The sequence below is a fragment of the Populus trichocarpa genome, chromosome 8 (assembly GCF_000002775.5).
Source record: "Populus trichocarpa isolate Nisqually-1 chromosome 8, P.trichocarpa_v4.1, whole genome shotgun sequence".
Taxonomy (NCBI): Eukaryota; Viridiplantae; Streptophyta; class Magnoliopsida; order Malpighiales; family Salicaceae; genus Populus; species Populus trichocarpa.
The window spans coordinates 12,727,105-12,743,755 of NC_037292.2; the positions used below are offsets into that span (position 1 = coordinate 12,727,105).

At 27.8% G+C, this 16,651-nt stretch overlaps 2 protein-coding genes across 5 annotated transcripts in view; both read left to right on the forward strand.

The window, feature by feature from the left end:
• The first annotated feature begins 6,943 nt into the window (after window positions 1-6,943).
• On the forward strand, window positions 6,944-8,350 carry LOC7480950 (mitogen-activated protein kinase kinase 9). Its single transcript, XM_002311716.4, has one exon. It carries the CDS (start codon window positions 7,020-7,022, stop codon window positions 7,980-7,982), a length of 963 nt encoding a protein of 320 aa, XP_002311752.3. The 5' UTR covers window positions 6,944-7,019; the 3' UTR covers window positions 7,983-8,350.
• A 6,630-nt stretch (window positions 8,351-14,980) lies between these two features.
• The window catches only part of LOC7473199 (WEB family protein At1g12150), a 78,304-nt gene continuing 76,633 nt past the window's right edge, over window positions 14,981-16,651 (forward strand). For 3 of the 4 annotated variants that reach the window (XR_008059897.1, XM_052455189.1, XM_052455190.1), the window contains exon 1: window positions 14,981-16,650. Coding sequence is in view for 3 of the 4 variants with exons in the window: in XM_052455189.1 (XP_052311149.1) it covers window positions 15,286-16,650 (1,365 nt within the window). In the remaining variant the exon portion in view is untranslated. The remainder of the gene's footprint in view (window position 16,651) is intronic. The other variant, XM_002311717.4, reaches the window with a different exon arrangement.

Consider the following 16,651-nt stretch of genomic DNA (forward strand, 5'->3'; position numbering starts at 1 on the left):
CACACTCTACCATGAATTGAACCATTCTTTAAAAAATAGTAAAAAAATAGTAAAAGTTCGAAGAATTTTTTAACAATGTTATTAAATTTGACCAAAAGAGTTAATTTTAAAACTTTCAAACTCAATTTTTATCTAATTTAAGTTTTTAGTTAAACCATATGAAAGCTAGCTTGATTTAAATTGATCGATTTTATAAGTCCAAATGTAACATTGATGATCAATAAAAATACGACTTAGTTTTTAAAAAAACTTCAAGATAATAATTTTTAAAAAAAATATTTAGATAATAATTTATTGGATCGACCTTGGCCTCCCACGACCCAGGTCTTGGATTTTATTGGGTTTGATAATTTTTTTTACTTAATTATATGATAAAAATAGATACTCACAAAATTAAGCACCAACTTACAAATAGACACTTATTTGAGACAATTATCCCTAGAAAACTAACAAAAATCAATAATGCAATCAATTTCTCAACCAATCTAATATTAAATGATGGAATTGAAAAGGAATAAATTAAAAATAATTAAAAGATCAAAAACAAAAAAAAAACATATCTTATCAGTGGATAAATTTGTCAAACCTGTGAATTGGATAAGTCGAGTTAATATGCCAAACCTGTGAACTGGGTTATAGACTCCATTGAGATTATATTTTTAAAAAAACAATTTTTTTTATTTAATTATATGATAACAAAAATAAATGATTACGAAATCAAAAACCAACCTAATACTGAGATTTTTTTTAGATCGCGATAATCTCATAAAAGGCTAAACAAACAATTATAAAACTGAATTCTCAATTAACTTGGTATCTAAGGATGGAAAAAAAAAACTAATTTAAAAAAGTTAAACTTGCCAAACCCGCAAACCAAGTCAACCAGCCAAAATATATGAATAGGTCTATAGACTTTATAAAGTTTAATAACATAACTTTATTCTGAAACTATTTTTTTAATTATATGAGAAAAAATAAACGATAAAAAATTCAAGTTCAATTTAAAAAAAACAACTCACTGAACTCGTAAACTAGGGCAACCTGGGTTACCCTAGCAAATCTGCAAACCGTACTAACCTTATAGAAAGGTAAAATAAAAGGAAACAAATTATGAAACCAAATTCTCAACTATTCTAATATTAAAAGATGAAATCAACAAAAATAAATTTTGAAAAAATCATAACAAAACATAAAGAAAAAAGGAAAAAAAGTTAAACATTGTGGATTACTATTATTATTTATAATGCAATGTGTGTGGGTGAACAGTAATTTCCTCACACTCTTTATTTTTTGTTACTTTATAAAGTTTAAAATATACTATAAAAAAATCAAGTTCAATTAAAAAAAAAACACAACTCACCAAACTCGTAAACTAGGGTAACCTGGCTTACCATGACAAATACGTAAACCACTCTAACCTCATATAAAGGCAAAATAAAAGAAGCAAATTACAACTAAATTCTTAACAATGTCAATTTAAAAAAATGAAATCGACAAAAAAAAAATTGAAATTTTGTTTTGATAAAAATTCAAAAAGAAAAAAATAAGCAAAACACTATGGATTACTACTGTAATCCACAGTGCAATGGGTGTTGAGTGAACAATGATTGCATCCTTTAATTTTTGTTACTTCATAAAGTTTAATAGTATGGTTTTCTCAAAAATTATTTTTTTTAACAATATGAGAAAAAAAATAAACTATAAAAAATCCAAGTTCAATTAAAAAAAAACCCACCAAATCCATTAATTGGGGTAACCTGGGTTACCTTGACAAACTCGTAAACCACGTTAATCTCATAAAAATAAAATGAAAAAAAATTACAAAGCTAAATTCTCAATCATTTCAATATTAAAAAATAAAATTGACAAAAATAATTTTGAAAAAAATTATAACAAAAAAAAAAAGGAAAGGAAAAAAAAAGCATGTGTTCAAGAAAAAAAAACAATGTAAAGAAATATTATAACAATTTACAATATTTTATAAGGAAAATTATAGAGTTTTTCCACATATGTTAGCTTTTCTTATTGTTAGCATTGATAAATAAAAGATAGTATAATTAAAAAAAAACTAAAGAAGATCAGCAATCATTGCAAAAGTAAATTTATTATATTGTGCATTGCAACATTGTAATTACAAATTTATACTTTCAAAAAATAATCAATGAATTAGTTGTTAGGGTAATGCAGTATTTTCATAAAATCTATTAATCATGGTCAAATTAATCGAAAATAACTTCTTCTTTTATATTTTTAAAGCATAATAAAATAATTAAATTACTCTTAAAAGAAATTTTATTTAAGTGGTGTCCATGGGTTTTTTTGTCTTTTTATCTTGGTTTTATAGCTACAATCAAGTTGAATGAGGAAAAATCTAGTATTTTAATAAATATAAAATATAATTTAAAAATTAAAACTAGTTGGTGTGTGTATCACATACTACTTTGCCATATTTAGGTGTCATATGCGGCGACTTATGGGGTCAAAATGGCCTTCCTTTATGTTTTTTGAAATTGTTTCGACAGACCCTTCCTTACTAGACATCATATGTAGTTTGCTGACTTCTAGTTTGGTGCTGACGATATTTTCTCTTCTTTTTTTATTTTTATGCCTGATATTTAAAATTTGACTTTCCAAATTTTCAAAATCTTCCCTTAAATTTGTTTTCCTTTCATATTGGGTCCATGTTCTTTTGATCGTTATTTGTTTTATTTGGAATAATTTATAAAATTAGATTTTTTTTAATTTAACCCTCTTTTAATTTTTAATTTTTCAGATTTAGTCTCCATTTTTTATTGTTACTTGTTTTTTATTGGATAATTTTTTATTTTTTTTAAAATTCCATCCCCCGTCAGTTTTTTTTATTAGATTTGATCATTATTCTTTTGATTGCTATTTTTTTCTTTGGAAAATCTTTCAAATTAATATTTTTTTCAATTTTATCATTCAACATTAAATTAATTGGGAATTGAACCTCTTGACTGAACTCAGGTCTAGAATTTCATGTGTTGCGAGTTTAGAAAATTAACATAGATTTGATTGTTTTTTTTTTTTAAGGTCATGTTTTTTCCATTGCATCTTTTAGCATTTAATTATTTAATTGAATATCAGGCTCCGTTATTTTTTTCTATATGATTTTTCACTAATTTTAAAAATAAATTGGGTTATTTCAAGTCTTTTTATTTGTCGTTCTTTGTTAACTTTAGCTTTTTAATTTTTTTTTAATTAAATTAAATTAATTGATTACATATAAACATGAGATATATGCTCATTTCATGATATTTTGTTTGATTTGCTTTTCGGATCATTGCTCTGGCAACACGTGCAACTTCTTTCGGTGTCATCATATAGCCTTTGTAGTGTCGTTAGAATCATCTCAATGGACTCTTTCTAGTGGTGGGATAATATTCATGGTGGAGCAACGGTGAGTCTTCAAACATATTTTTTTTTTCGAGTATAATATTGATAACTTATTATATATAGTTAATTATTATTATTATTATTATTTCAAATTATCTACTATTATTATATTTTTTATTATTAAATTAATCAATTTTATTAGTCAAGTCAAGTCAATAAACAGAAACTTAATTTGTTTTTAAAAAACCATTATCATCACCTCAATATTATATTTTATATTAAAAAAATTTAGTGCGCACGCGTCCTAACACTTGCTACCAGTCGAGCTACCGTTCTAGTTACGGCAAACTAAATTAGCTAGGCTTGCCTTTTTTTAATAATATTTAGGATCATACATTAATACAGTTTATTGATTAGACAATTAAGATATTAGCATTAATAATTATTTTTAAAGATGGAATGCTTTCTGATTATTATTTTTAATGACATATTAAGTTCAAATATTTTAAATAAAGGATTTAAAATAGTGACGGCTTGCAAGTTCAAAAAGCTTACTTAAATGCCTATTGATTTTCACATGCCTCCTTGCTTGTTATTTACTTTGGTAATTAATCTTGCTCTTTGCATTTATTTATTTTTTAACTGACAATTCACTTATATGCATTGATTGAATCAAATTTATCCTAATATTATCTAAAAATCTTGTTCAAAAAAACACGTGGCATGCCAAGAAAATACTATCACAAGATCATCAATCACGTGTAATTATACAATTCTTTTCTTTTTAAGTAAATTTTTCCAAGGTGAGCTTTTTTAGACATACCATGTGTAATTTTAACAAGTTTTTTTTTTTATTATTTCTGTCAAATATGAATGAAAAAGCTAATATTGAAACCATTAGGTAATATTAAAAATGAAATTGATCAATTCTAAAGGGCGTAACTCAACTGATCAGACTCTAGATTTGCTCTCTAGAGGTCACCAGTTCGAGTCTCATAAACCTCAGAGCCATTGGAGACTTATATGATTGTTAACTTTAGAGTCCGTGAGATTAGTTGAGGTACGCGCAAGTTGACCGGGACACTCATATTAATAATAAAAAAAGGAAATTGATCCAATCAATCAATCCATGAAAAAACTTTATTTATTTTTTTGCATGTGATAGAGGTTTTGTTCCTAGGAGCAGAGATTGCTGCAAAGATGCCTCGCTCTTTTTTTCCTTCACTTCTGAATTCTGATCCATTTTGAACTTTGAATTCTGCTTCAATCTGAAGTTGAACTTACTGAGTTTGATCAACAAATTGCTTCTGAATGCCTTCCATAGAAACTTGCAGTGAATTCTGCAGATGCTGAAGCTGTTCCTCCATACGTTGAATGATCAATCGTGGAATCAAGGCCCTGAAGTGGTTCTGATACCAAATTTGTTAAGCTTTGTGCTAAAAAAAACTGTAGAAAAGAAAAGGAAGAGATGGAAAAGAGAGGAAGGAGAAGAGAGGGCTTGAGAACGAATCTCGTTTTTATTTTCTGTAAATCTGATCTGTTTCCCTTTCTTCAGTTGATTTAGGTAGCGGTCAATCATAAGCGTTTAATTATACGAGAAAATTGATGCGTAAATATAATTAAAGTTCAAATATTTTATTAATATAATATAATTTTTTATATTTTTATATTTCAATTTAAAGACTGTGAAAATAATTTCATTCCATGCCTGGTATGATATCGTTTAGTTCATGAGTAATGATCATTTAGAATATTATAATTCAAAAGGTTAACTTAATTTTTTCCTTATATTTTAGATCAAGTCTTCAAAATATTCTTATATAATTCTAATGCCTACTGAGTTGTCTTTAAATTTACAATATTTTTCAATATCATTTTGTAAGATTTTTTTTTATCTAAATTGATGAAAAAACTTTTACTTGAGACACTAAATCCCACCTATTAAAAAATAAATATAAAAATGACAAATTTAAATACCATATATATAACAATACGTTTCTTTCTTTCAAATATATTTTTTAATGAATTAGTTGGTTTTAAATTTCTCATGGGAGGGCTTTTTCATCAATTTAAATAAGAATATCACACAAAAGAATATATTAAATAATAGTCTAAAATATAAAAACAAATAAAAAATGATTAAACTTATTAAAAAAACTAAAAGACGAGGGGGTTTTACTGCACTTTTTTTCATGAATACTAGTTACTGGAATAATGTATTTTTTTCATTTCTTTAATTTTTTTTATTTAGATTTTTTTTTCAATTTTGGTTACTTTCTTCAACATTAGATGTAATGGGGATTGGAATTTATATTTTTTTTATTTAATTTTTATGAGGTTATCTCAATTTTATGATCGAAATCGTAGGTTTGATGTGTTGACTTGAGTTTTTTTCCCCTTTTCTTATCATTTTTTTTTCCTCAAATTCATATTTTAACATTGGATGGATTAAGAATTAAGTTTCGTGATTTGTTTTGATTTGCTTTTTATGAGGTTATCTTTATCTCATGATGCAGATTATAAGTTTAGCTAGTTAACCCATATTGACTCGAGTGTTTTTTATGTCATTTTTATAATAAAATATTTTTTTCAATTTTATCTTTCAATATCGAGTTGATTAAGAATTGAGCTTTATAATTTGTTTCAATTTACTTTCTACTAGGTTATTATAATCTCATGATCCAGATCGCGAGTTTGGCAGCTTAACCCGGATTGACTGTGATAATTTTTTTTGTTTTTTTAATTTCATTCTATAACATTGAGTTTATTAGAAATTGAGTTTCATAATTTATTTTGATTTACTTTCTATGAGGTTATTATAATCTCATGACTTGATATACAAATCTTCAGGTTAACCGATTGATCTAAATCGATTCAATACGTTTTCGTTTCAATATTTATAAAAAAAATTTATCTTGAATATTTATTTTGAGTCAAAATAAATTTTTACCAGTCATCTGAGTATTTTTTGGATCCACCAAGTCCAACAAATCACATTAAATCAATTCGGTTTATTTCTTTTTTTCAACTAGAAAAATATTAAGAATACTTAGATATGTTTTTTCTTACATTAAAAGAAAGTTGACCTGGATAGCAGCCTAGCACGAAAAGTATTTAGTAATAACATATTGAAAAAAAATAGCAAAAAGTTGAGCTAATTTCCTTTACAATTCTACAAGAAATGAGATACTGCACTTGGAGATAGACAAGTAATCCTTTTTCTCGGGACACAGTAATTAATTCTTTTTATTTGGGATTGGAATCGAAATCCTATAACACTACTTGCTAGCCCTTTCTTAAACACCGAAACACGGACACTACGAGACATAGGTGAGGAAGAAACAACCAATCAAATTATCATTGAGTGTTCGATCCACAGACATAGGTGAGGAATGATGCTAAGATTGTCTGTTCAAACTGTCTGCGAAGTGCCATGTCCACTATACCAATGTAGATTTATTTTTGTCACCATTGACATGATCATCTTCAAAAAGGGCACCTCTTCCACTACTAGCATCATTCCTCGCGTCTCCTTCGCGTCTTAATTTGGTCTGTAATGACTGCTATATATATAACAATTGGCAATGGAAGGAACAGAATTACACTTCCTAATTTTCCTTGCATCCCTCTTGTTAAGGAAAGAAAGCCAACAAACCAGTAACATGGTTCTTATTAGACATAGATTGCAACAACATCTTAAGCTTCCCCTTCCAGAATTAGAGATTAGTGAATGCAGCACGCTGTGTACATTCTTGCCTAAGCCCATGTCTGACACTACGATTCAAGGGGTAGGTGACTTCATGGACTTGGAAAAACTCTGCGTTCTAGGACGTGGTAATTATGGCATTGTCTACAAGGTACGCCACGGGCAAACATTAGCCATCTATGCACTCAAAATCATCAAGCAGGATACAAATGAAGCTTATGTATCCCACGAGGCAGAAATCTTAAATTGCATAGACTCTCCTTTCGTCGTCAAATGCCACGGGGTTTTCGAGCCTCGGGCTGGTGAAAAAGCTATACTCATGGAGTACATGGATGCAGGAACACTTGATGGGATTTTTAGAGCTAACGGTCCCTTCTCCGAAGCTTCACTTGCCCACATTTCCTACCAAGTACTCAATGGCCTCAAGTACCTCCATGAACACAATATTGTCCACTTAGATATAAAGCCTTCGAATCTTCTAGTTAGTAAGGACATGAAAGTGAAAATTGCTGATTTTGGAGTCAGCAAGATTGTCCATGGTATTGTTAGTCGGGCTGCCACCAATTATCACAATATGTGTGAGGGCACACGTGCTTATATGAGTCCTGAAAGGCTGGACTCGCACACATTTGGCTCGGGCTGCGTGTATGCAGGTGACGTTTGGAGCTTGGGAGTCACTTTATTGGAGCTGCATGTGGGCCATTTTCCATTTTTCCCAGCTGGGAAGAAACCCACTAATTGGATGGAGCTTGTATTGGTGATATGTTTTGGAGAATCCCCTAGCTTCCCAAAGGAAGCATCAGAGGAATTCAGGAGCTTCATCAAGTGTTGCTTGGAGAAGGAACCGAGTAAGAGATGGACAGTCTCGCAACTCCTCTCACATCCCTATGTTTGCTTAGGGGAGAAACTGGGGAAATGACAGTAGAGGATAAATCAAACTATTTTTCGAGAACAAGGTAGGACGCATTCACCAGTAGTAGCTAAGAGTTTTGAAGATTTTGAAATGCAATTCGAAATGGCTCTTGGACCAATAAAAAAAAGAGATAAAGGTCCTCTTCAGCTTTTTTTTTTATTATTATTCTTGAGAATATCAACAGTTCATCAAAATATTTTTGTGAGTCTGGCTTAATTACAAAAACAGAAGTAGAAATAAATTCAGGGGAGTTTCGTTGAACTCAATTTCTTTCTCTCTCTCTCTCTCTCTATTTATTGTACAAAATCAATTATCAAAGGAGGCCATGGAAGCAGGAAATAAGAAAGATCTACCCATAAATTTTGAGTGGCAGCTCAACTAGACAGGTATTATGTTTGTTTTCTAATAATCACGAGTTTGAATTATTGTACAAAATTAATTATCAAAGGAGGCCATGGAAGCAGGAAATAAGAAAGATCTACCCATGAATTTTGAGCAGTAGCTCAACTAGACAGGTATTGTGTTTGTTTTCTAATAATCACGAGTTTAAATTATTTCAAAACTATTAAAAACTTATATGATTGTTAATTTCAGGATCTATGAGATTAGTCAAGATGCGTTTAAAATAATCCGAACACCTATGTTAATAATAAAAAAAATTATATATATGAAAACAAGGAAAAAAAAAAGAATATAGACAGCAGCTATAACTTAATTTCTACAATTAATAATGTTGCAGAGTAAAATTTTAGAAGCACTTTAGTGACTATGAAAGGCTTTATTTGCACCTTTCTTATTTTATTTTTTTGCCCCACCATTATTAATCTTCCTTCAAAAGTGCGAAAATAGTCAAAATACTCATTCCCTATATTAAATTATTAACCGATAATTGTCGGCTAATAGTGAAACACGTGATGGCATATTAAAAGTATGTTTTGTATTGTAGTAGCTGTAGTGGTTGTGGTTTTAAAAAAATTGTTTTTATAAAAACTACTTTTAGTTGAGGTTGGTTTGAAAAAATATATGTTTGGTTAAAACTGTGGTTGAAATTGAGGTTGAACAAAAAATAGTTTAATATGTTTGGTTAAAAGAATGTTTTTCAAATTAAGGTTATAAAATAATTAACATATATATATATATATATATATATATATATATATATATATATATATATATATATATTAATATTTATGGTTTTTAATTTAAATATTATAGATTTAACTACTATTATTTCACCATGAAATAAATAATATTGATATCAAATATTTTTTATTATTTCATTAAACTATGTGCAATTTAATCACGTAAGAAATCTACTAAATAAGAACTATATTTTTCATGGTTTTTTAAGTGCGCAACAACAAAAACTAAATTTTTTGTTACATCTTCAAACGATCTCCTTCTAATTTTTCGAATAAAACACATTAAAAAAAACACAATTTTTTCCACCGTGAACAGTGCCAATTGAATAGCATTGTTCAAGTGAACAGTGCCCAGATGAATTAATTCACCTGGGCAGATGCGGGCGCGTGAGAAGCAGCTGAGAGCTGCTTCTCACAAAACACCGTTTTTTACGGGATCCATGTATACAGTAACTCATGTTTTATTGTTACCAAACGCTTTGTTTACGCGGTTTGCGTTAAAAGCAGCCGCAGCCGCGTAAACAAACGCTACCTAAAAATGCGTTTATGTGATAAATTATTTGCAAAGAAAAATGGGGTTTTAGAATATTTTGTTATTATAATATATTTTGAAAAGCATAATTTAGGGGATTTTTTTTTGTCTAAATAGTAAAAATAGATTGTAGGGTGAAACCAAGACCAAACTTTCATTGGATTAAAGCAAGAGTAATTTAAATTAATTTTAAAAAAATCCTGTTTAAAGATTCTATTTGTTTAATTACTCTATCCATTTAAAAAATCTTATAAAATAATTAATATAATAAGGAAATGAAAAAATATTTATACCACTCGGAGCACTGAATTAGAATCCGTTTGTTTTTTTATTTCAAAAATATTTTAAAAAAATTTAAGTTTTTTTATTTTTTTTGTTTCAAATTAGAATTTTTAATGTTATTAAATTGTTTTAATGTGGTGAAGTTAAAAATAAATTTTAAAATATTATTTTATTATATTTTAAAATAAAAATCACTATAGTATTTTAGAATTTTCAAAATTTCCAAGGGTCGAGGAAAGAGGCAAGAGATGAGCATTTTGTTTTGGCTTATTATATATGATATATTTCAAAGTCTCGAACACGCATCCTCAAGCAAGCACGACTTGACCACATTTCCATGCCATGGCACGAGAACACGCACCCACCACGCTTTGGTTTACAACTATTTCTTGCATAGTTACGATACCAGCCCGGCCTAGATACAGTTTCAGGTTGAGTTCTTCAGGTTGTGTTTGTTTTTTTTGAAAAGTAATTTTTAAAAAATTATTTTTTAAATTATTTTTGTGTTTATTTGTTATTAGAAAAGTTGGTCAACGAAAAACACTTTCCAGTTAAAGAAAAATTTGGCTTGGTTTCCAAAAAAGTGTTTTCCTTTTATTTTGAGCGGAAAATACTTTCTGGAAGTTGTGAAAAAATTTAGAAATGTCATATTATTTGCTGATTATATCAAATTTGATCCTCAAACTTTTGATTGCTATATATATTTTGTTTTAAATATTTATTTTTCAATTTTATCCCTTAGAATTTAATTTTTATATTAATTTTGGTCCTCATTTTTATAATTGTTATTTGCTTTTCTCTTATCATTTTTTAATTGAAATTTTTTATCTATCAAATTTGGTTCTCATTCTTTTAATTGTTACTTATTTTATTTGAAATAATTTATGAAATGTTAATTATTATTATTTTAATTTTTTCATCTTTCAATTTTTTAATTTTTTAGATTTGATTTCTATTATTTTGATTATTATTTATTTTATTTGAGATAATTTATAAAATTATATTTTTTTCAATTTCAATTTCATTCTCATTCAACTTTTTAATTTGTAAGATTTGTTTCTTATTATTTTAATAAACTTGAAAAAAAATTAAACATTAATAAGTTATTTTCCAGCTCATTTTCTATGACATAACCAAATACTGGAAAGTGTTTTCCAACTTATTTTCCATTACACTACCAAACATCGGAAAATAATTCATTTTCCTGGAATTCACTTTCAAAAAAGAAACTACTTTCCAGCAAACAAACGGGGTCTAAGAAAATCAACTAGGAGTGATTGGCTTAACTTATAATTGATTTAAGTTAAAAAAATATTATTATTATTTTAATTGATCAAGATTAATCTAAATATATATATTTTTTAATTTAAAAGAGGTTTTTAAAAAAATTTGAATTTTTTTTTCAAATTAATATTTTTATAATATTGAATCGTTTTGATGTACTGATATAAATAATAAATTTTAAAAAATTAAAAATAAATTATTTTAATATAGTTTTAAATAAAAAATATTTTAAAAAATAATTATTATCACAATTATGAAGTATCTTAATTTAATCTATAAGTAATTCTTAAAATTGATTAGGTTTAATAACATTGATTTGCTTTTCTGTGTGAATTAAGATTTCTTCATGAAACAAGACAATAAAGTTATAAACTATTTGATAATTAGAAGAGGTTGGCTGGGGAGAGCATTGCTGTTGCATGCATGAGTGCGTTTGAACTCCGTAGTGAATTCTTTAACACTTGATCATTTATTGTTAATTTTCCAGTGACGTTGGTTTTAAAAAAAAAATTTAAGTAATTTTAGGGGTAATATTTTGAGTTTTTCTATTACCTTTGGTATTTAAATGGTGGAGAATGTTTATTAGGAATAGTTTTTTATAAATCATGACATTTCTATTACTACTATTGAATTTATATGCATTCATAATATTATTATTTTTCAATAAACTTTAATTTAAATGATATTAGTTTGTTATTTTTCAAATTAAAACCTTTGTAAGAAAATTGTTTTTTTATAAAAAACTTTAAATTATCCCAAGCACATCTCTTAATAGTAATAAATAGTATAGCTATAGGGTGAATGACTTTTTTTTTTTTTTTTTAACTAAGTAGATATACAATCAACACTAACTAATTGTAAGAAAAAAAAAACACTAGCTAAGCTAATGATATAAACTTAGGATGATAATTTAATCTGAATTTGATGGATTTTAACTTGTTTTATTTTAATTATTTTATCTTGACTTAAATGAGTAAGTATTTTTTTAAAAATTACTTTCCTTAATAGATAATGAATATAATATAAATATTATTAAATTTAATTATATTCATATTATATAGATATCTTTGTAAAGTGTTTAATTATTTTTTAAACATGATATGATATATACATATATTATATATACATATCTTAATATTTATAATCTTATCATTTAATATATATATATATATATATATATATATTATTAAATAATAAATAATAAATAATAATTAAATAATAGATACACAATAAATAATTTCTAAATTTCTTATCAATAAATAATAAATGGAAAGTAAATATAACGGCTACTTACGAGCGTCGTGGAACCGGGGAGTAGGGAAAAAACGCTTGACTCCCGCAACCTAAATATACAATCAATTTGATTAATTGTTTTTAAAATTTCACAGTTTCTTCCCTGTAAATTTAAACTATATTCCAATTTTTTCCCATGAAGGTATTTTTTCAACATCTATGATAAATATGGTTTTTATTTTCTTTTAAAAAAATATTTGATTTAATCACAAGAAAAAAAATCGCTTAACATAGTTAAGTGTTAATCTCTACCAATCTATATTACGTCATGGACATAGATAGAAGATATAATTACGTCATGATATAGATACGAAGATACGATAATTTTAAAATACAATATGTGAGGAACGTTAAATTTTTTAAATTATTTTATATCATATACACAAAAAAATATATTTGGAAAGTCGATTAAAACCAGCACTAAAAATCAATATAATGAATTGTATATACATATCATTTTTTTTATTTTTCTTAAAATTAAAAATAAATTTGAATGTCTAAAAATTAAATTATCTTGAAAATTATTATAAGTATTATGAAATGATATCATAATTCATTACTATTTAAAAAAAAATGCAATTACTACTGCTCATTTTTTATTTTTTATTTATGGAAAAAATATTTTTTAATAAAAATAATGATGTCATGTCTTGTTATGAAATTTATATATATATAAAAACTATGATCCTTGCGTTTTTCACTTCAAATAACTCTTGCATAAAATATGATCATATCATCACATAATATTGCATTAATTCTCATTATTATATATATATATATAAGTTGATAAATTATAGATAATTAATTGAAAAATGTTGAAGTAAGAGTATTAAATGTTTGGATTTTTTTTAAGTCACAAAACTTAAAACTATATTTGGATCTATTTTTTCAAAAACAAATTACAAATTTAACACTAAAATGTTACACGTATCATACACTTATTAACCAAAAACTAAAGGAGCAGGGGTCTTCACCTTCCTTTTTTTTTTTTTTGGATTTTTTTAATTTAGTTTTTTAATTTACTCTTAAACATTAAATTTATTTAGTATTAAACTCTATAATTTATTTTAAATTGTTTTTTTAATGTTTATTTCAATATCATATCTAGGTCACAGATTTAATGAGTTAACTTAGTTATCTCGAGTTATTTTTGTTATTTTTGTTATTTCTTTAATTTTATCATTCAATATTAAACTAATTAAAAACTAATTTTTATAATTTATTTTGATTTGTTTTTTATAAAGTTATCTCGGTCTCATAATTTTGATCACGAGTTTGACGAGTTAATTCAGACTGAATCAATTTTTTTCAATCTCATTTTTTAACATTGGGTTGATTGAGAATTAAGTTTTATAATTTATTTCGATTTGCTTTATATAAAGTTATTACAGTTTTATAGAATGGATCATGGATCTGATAAGTTAATTTAGATTAATTCAGGTTAATTAAGTATATCGTCGTCTCAATATTTAAAAAAAACAAGTATTATTTTGTAATTTTTCGAGTCAAATTATATTTTTACAAGTCATCTAAATTATATTTGGATCCATTAAAGTAACTAGAATATACTCTCATTTGATTTGATTTTTTTTATAAAAATATATATTAGAAATGAATGAATATTTTATTTATATATATTTTTTTTACCCCGCAACGTAAAAAATGAATGATTGAATATATTTTGTTTATATATATTAGAAAATATATATTAGTCATTTAATATTTTTAAAAAACAAGTATTATTTTATTATATTTTTACATGTCATTTAAATTATATTTGAATCTATTAAATTAACTGGGATATATTAAATCAATATGATTTGATTTTTTTTAATAAAAATAAATGTTAGTAATGAATGAATATTTTGTTTATATTAAATTTTTTTTCTTACCCCGCAACGTACATGACGTTTGAATGATTTAGACCTAGCTATATCTCCCAAATATCCTCCACTTGTTCGAAATTAAATTGATTTCTTATTATTTCTTTGCTTTATCCCTGTATCTCTAATACGTATCCAATGCATATCCATGTCCTGCATGAGCTTGACATGGATTTGGGGGATTTTTTAGAGTATTTGTATTTTTTTGGTCTACCAACTCAAATAAATATATTCTTTAGGCCTCCTGAGTCTTTATCTGTGGACTCGTCACATAATTATAATCTAATTATATGATGCAGTGGATATGATGGTGTCTTTGATTAATGGTTTGGATTACTATATATGTGTTTTAAAATAAATGAATAAAAAAAACCAACGAATATATCACATGTATTATGCATAAAGACATGTTTATACAGTATAAATAACATCAACAAAGAAAAGATAACATATGCTATTTAATAATCTGGACCTAATTAAAAATTATAACTATTGAGGGGCTAATCGTTACCATCCCAAATAATCAAGGACTAATTCTGAAGTTCTCTGTTCGTGTTGTAAATTTGTTTTTGAAAAAAAAAAACAGACAAGAGACCGGTTGGTACGAAACAAAGCTGCTTCGCTGTTGTGTTGTGTTGTTCACATTCTCTTTCTCCCCGCCTTCCACGTCAGGTACGATACCATCTCCTTCCGTCAATTTTGCTTCCTAAATCCCTCTGTTTCCTAATCCGTCACAAATTCCATCTCCTCCTTCCCTTCTGTTATCCGTTTATTGCAAGTAATCCTTGCTTGCTCCATCACTCTTTACTTTAGGGCTTAAAAAAGAAAACCTAAATTATATATAATTATTAAAAGCAGTAGGGTTTGGGAATTTTGATTTGAATTATTCTGAAATGGCGAACACCGTTGACGAAGACGCCGATGCGGTGTTGAGCGATGTGGAAGGGGATGAACCGGTGCCGATCGTAATGAAAAGTCCGAGTCAAGAAGATATTTCCGTCGAGAAATTCCGCGAGCTCCTCGATCGAGAGCGAGCCGCACGCGAGGCAGCAGAGACTTCGAAATCCGAAATTCAAGTGTCATTCAATCGATTAAAAGCTCTCGCGCACGAAGCAATCAAAAAGCGGGACGAGTGCTCGAGGCAGAGAGACGAAGCGATGAGAGAGAAAGAAGAGGCGTTGAAAGCTAACGAGAAATTATCGAATGAATTGATTCAAGTGAACAGGTCGAAAGAGGAGACTCAGAAAAAATTCGATGATTTGCAATCGGAGACTGAGAAATCGAGGCATATGTTAGTGAGTGGAATTGAGAAGATATCAGGGAAGCTTAGTAATTTCAAGAATTTCGCGGCGGAAGGATTACCTAGGTCGCAGAAATACAGTGGATTACCGGCGGTTGCCTATGGAGTTATTAAGAGGACAAATGAGATTGTTGAGGAGCTTGTTAGGCAGATTGATGTCACTGCAAAATCTAGAAATGATGCGAGAGAGCAGATGGAGCAGAGGAATTACGAGATTGCCATTGAGGTTTCTCAGCTTGAAGCTGCAATCAGTGGATTGAGAGATGAAGTTGCCAAGAAAACGACTCTGATTGAGGGTTTAGAGAAGAGTGTGGTTGAGAAAGAGGGGAAAGTGTCGGAGATTGAGAGAGAGATGTTGGAGAAGATGCATTTGGTGGAGAAGGAGGCTTCGGAGATGAGGGACTTAGTTGGTGAGTATGATGACAAGTTGAGGAATTTGGAGTCGAAGATGGAATCGCATAGACCTTTGTTGTTTGATCAGTTGAATTTGGTGGCGAAAATCCATGACCAGCTTTATGATGCTATTGAGATAGTTAACACTAGTCATTTGAATTCCGAGGTGTCAGAGTCGCTGTTTCTTCCCCAGCAAACGGACGTGGAGGAGAATATCCGTGCTTCTTTAGCAGGGATGGAATCAATTTATGATTTGAGTAGAATTGTTGCTGAAAAAACAAGGGATTTGGTAGAGGAGAAGAATCATGAAGTGAAGAATTTGAATGAAACAGTGGATCGATTAATGAAGGAGAAAGAACACATCGGTACTTTACTTAGGAGTGCCTTGTCGAAGAGGATGAAATTAGATCCATCCTCCAAAACAAATGAGTTGTTTCAAGTTGCTGAAAATGGTTTAAGAGAGGCTGGGATTGATTTCAAATTCAGTAAAGTCCTTGGTGATGGTGAGGTATCTGGTGATAAAGGCGGCTCACTGGAAGCGGAGAGTGATGAAATATACACTCTAG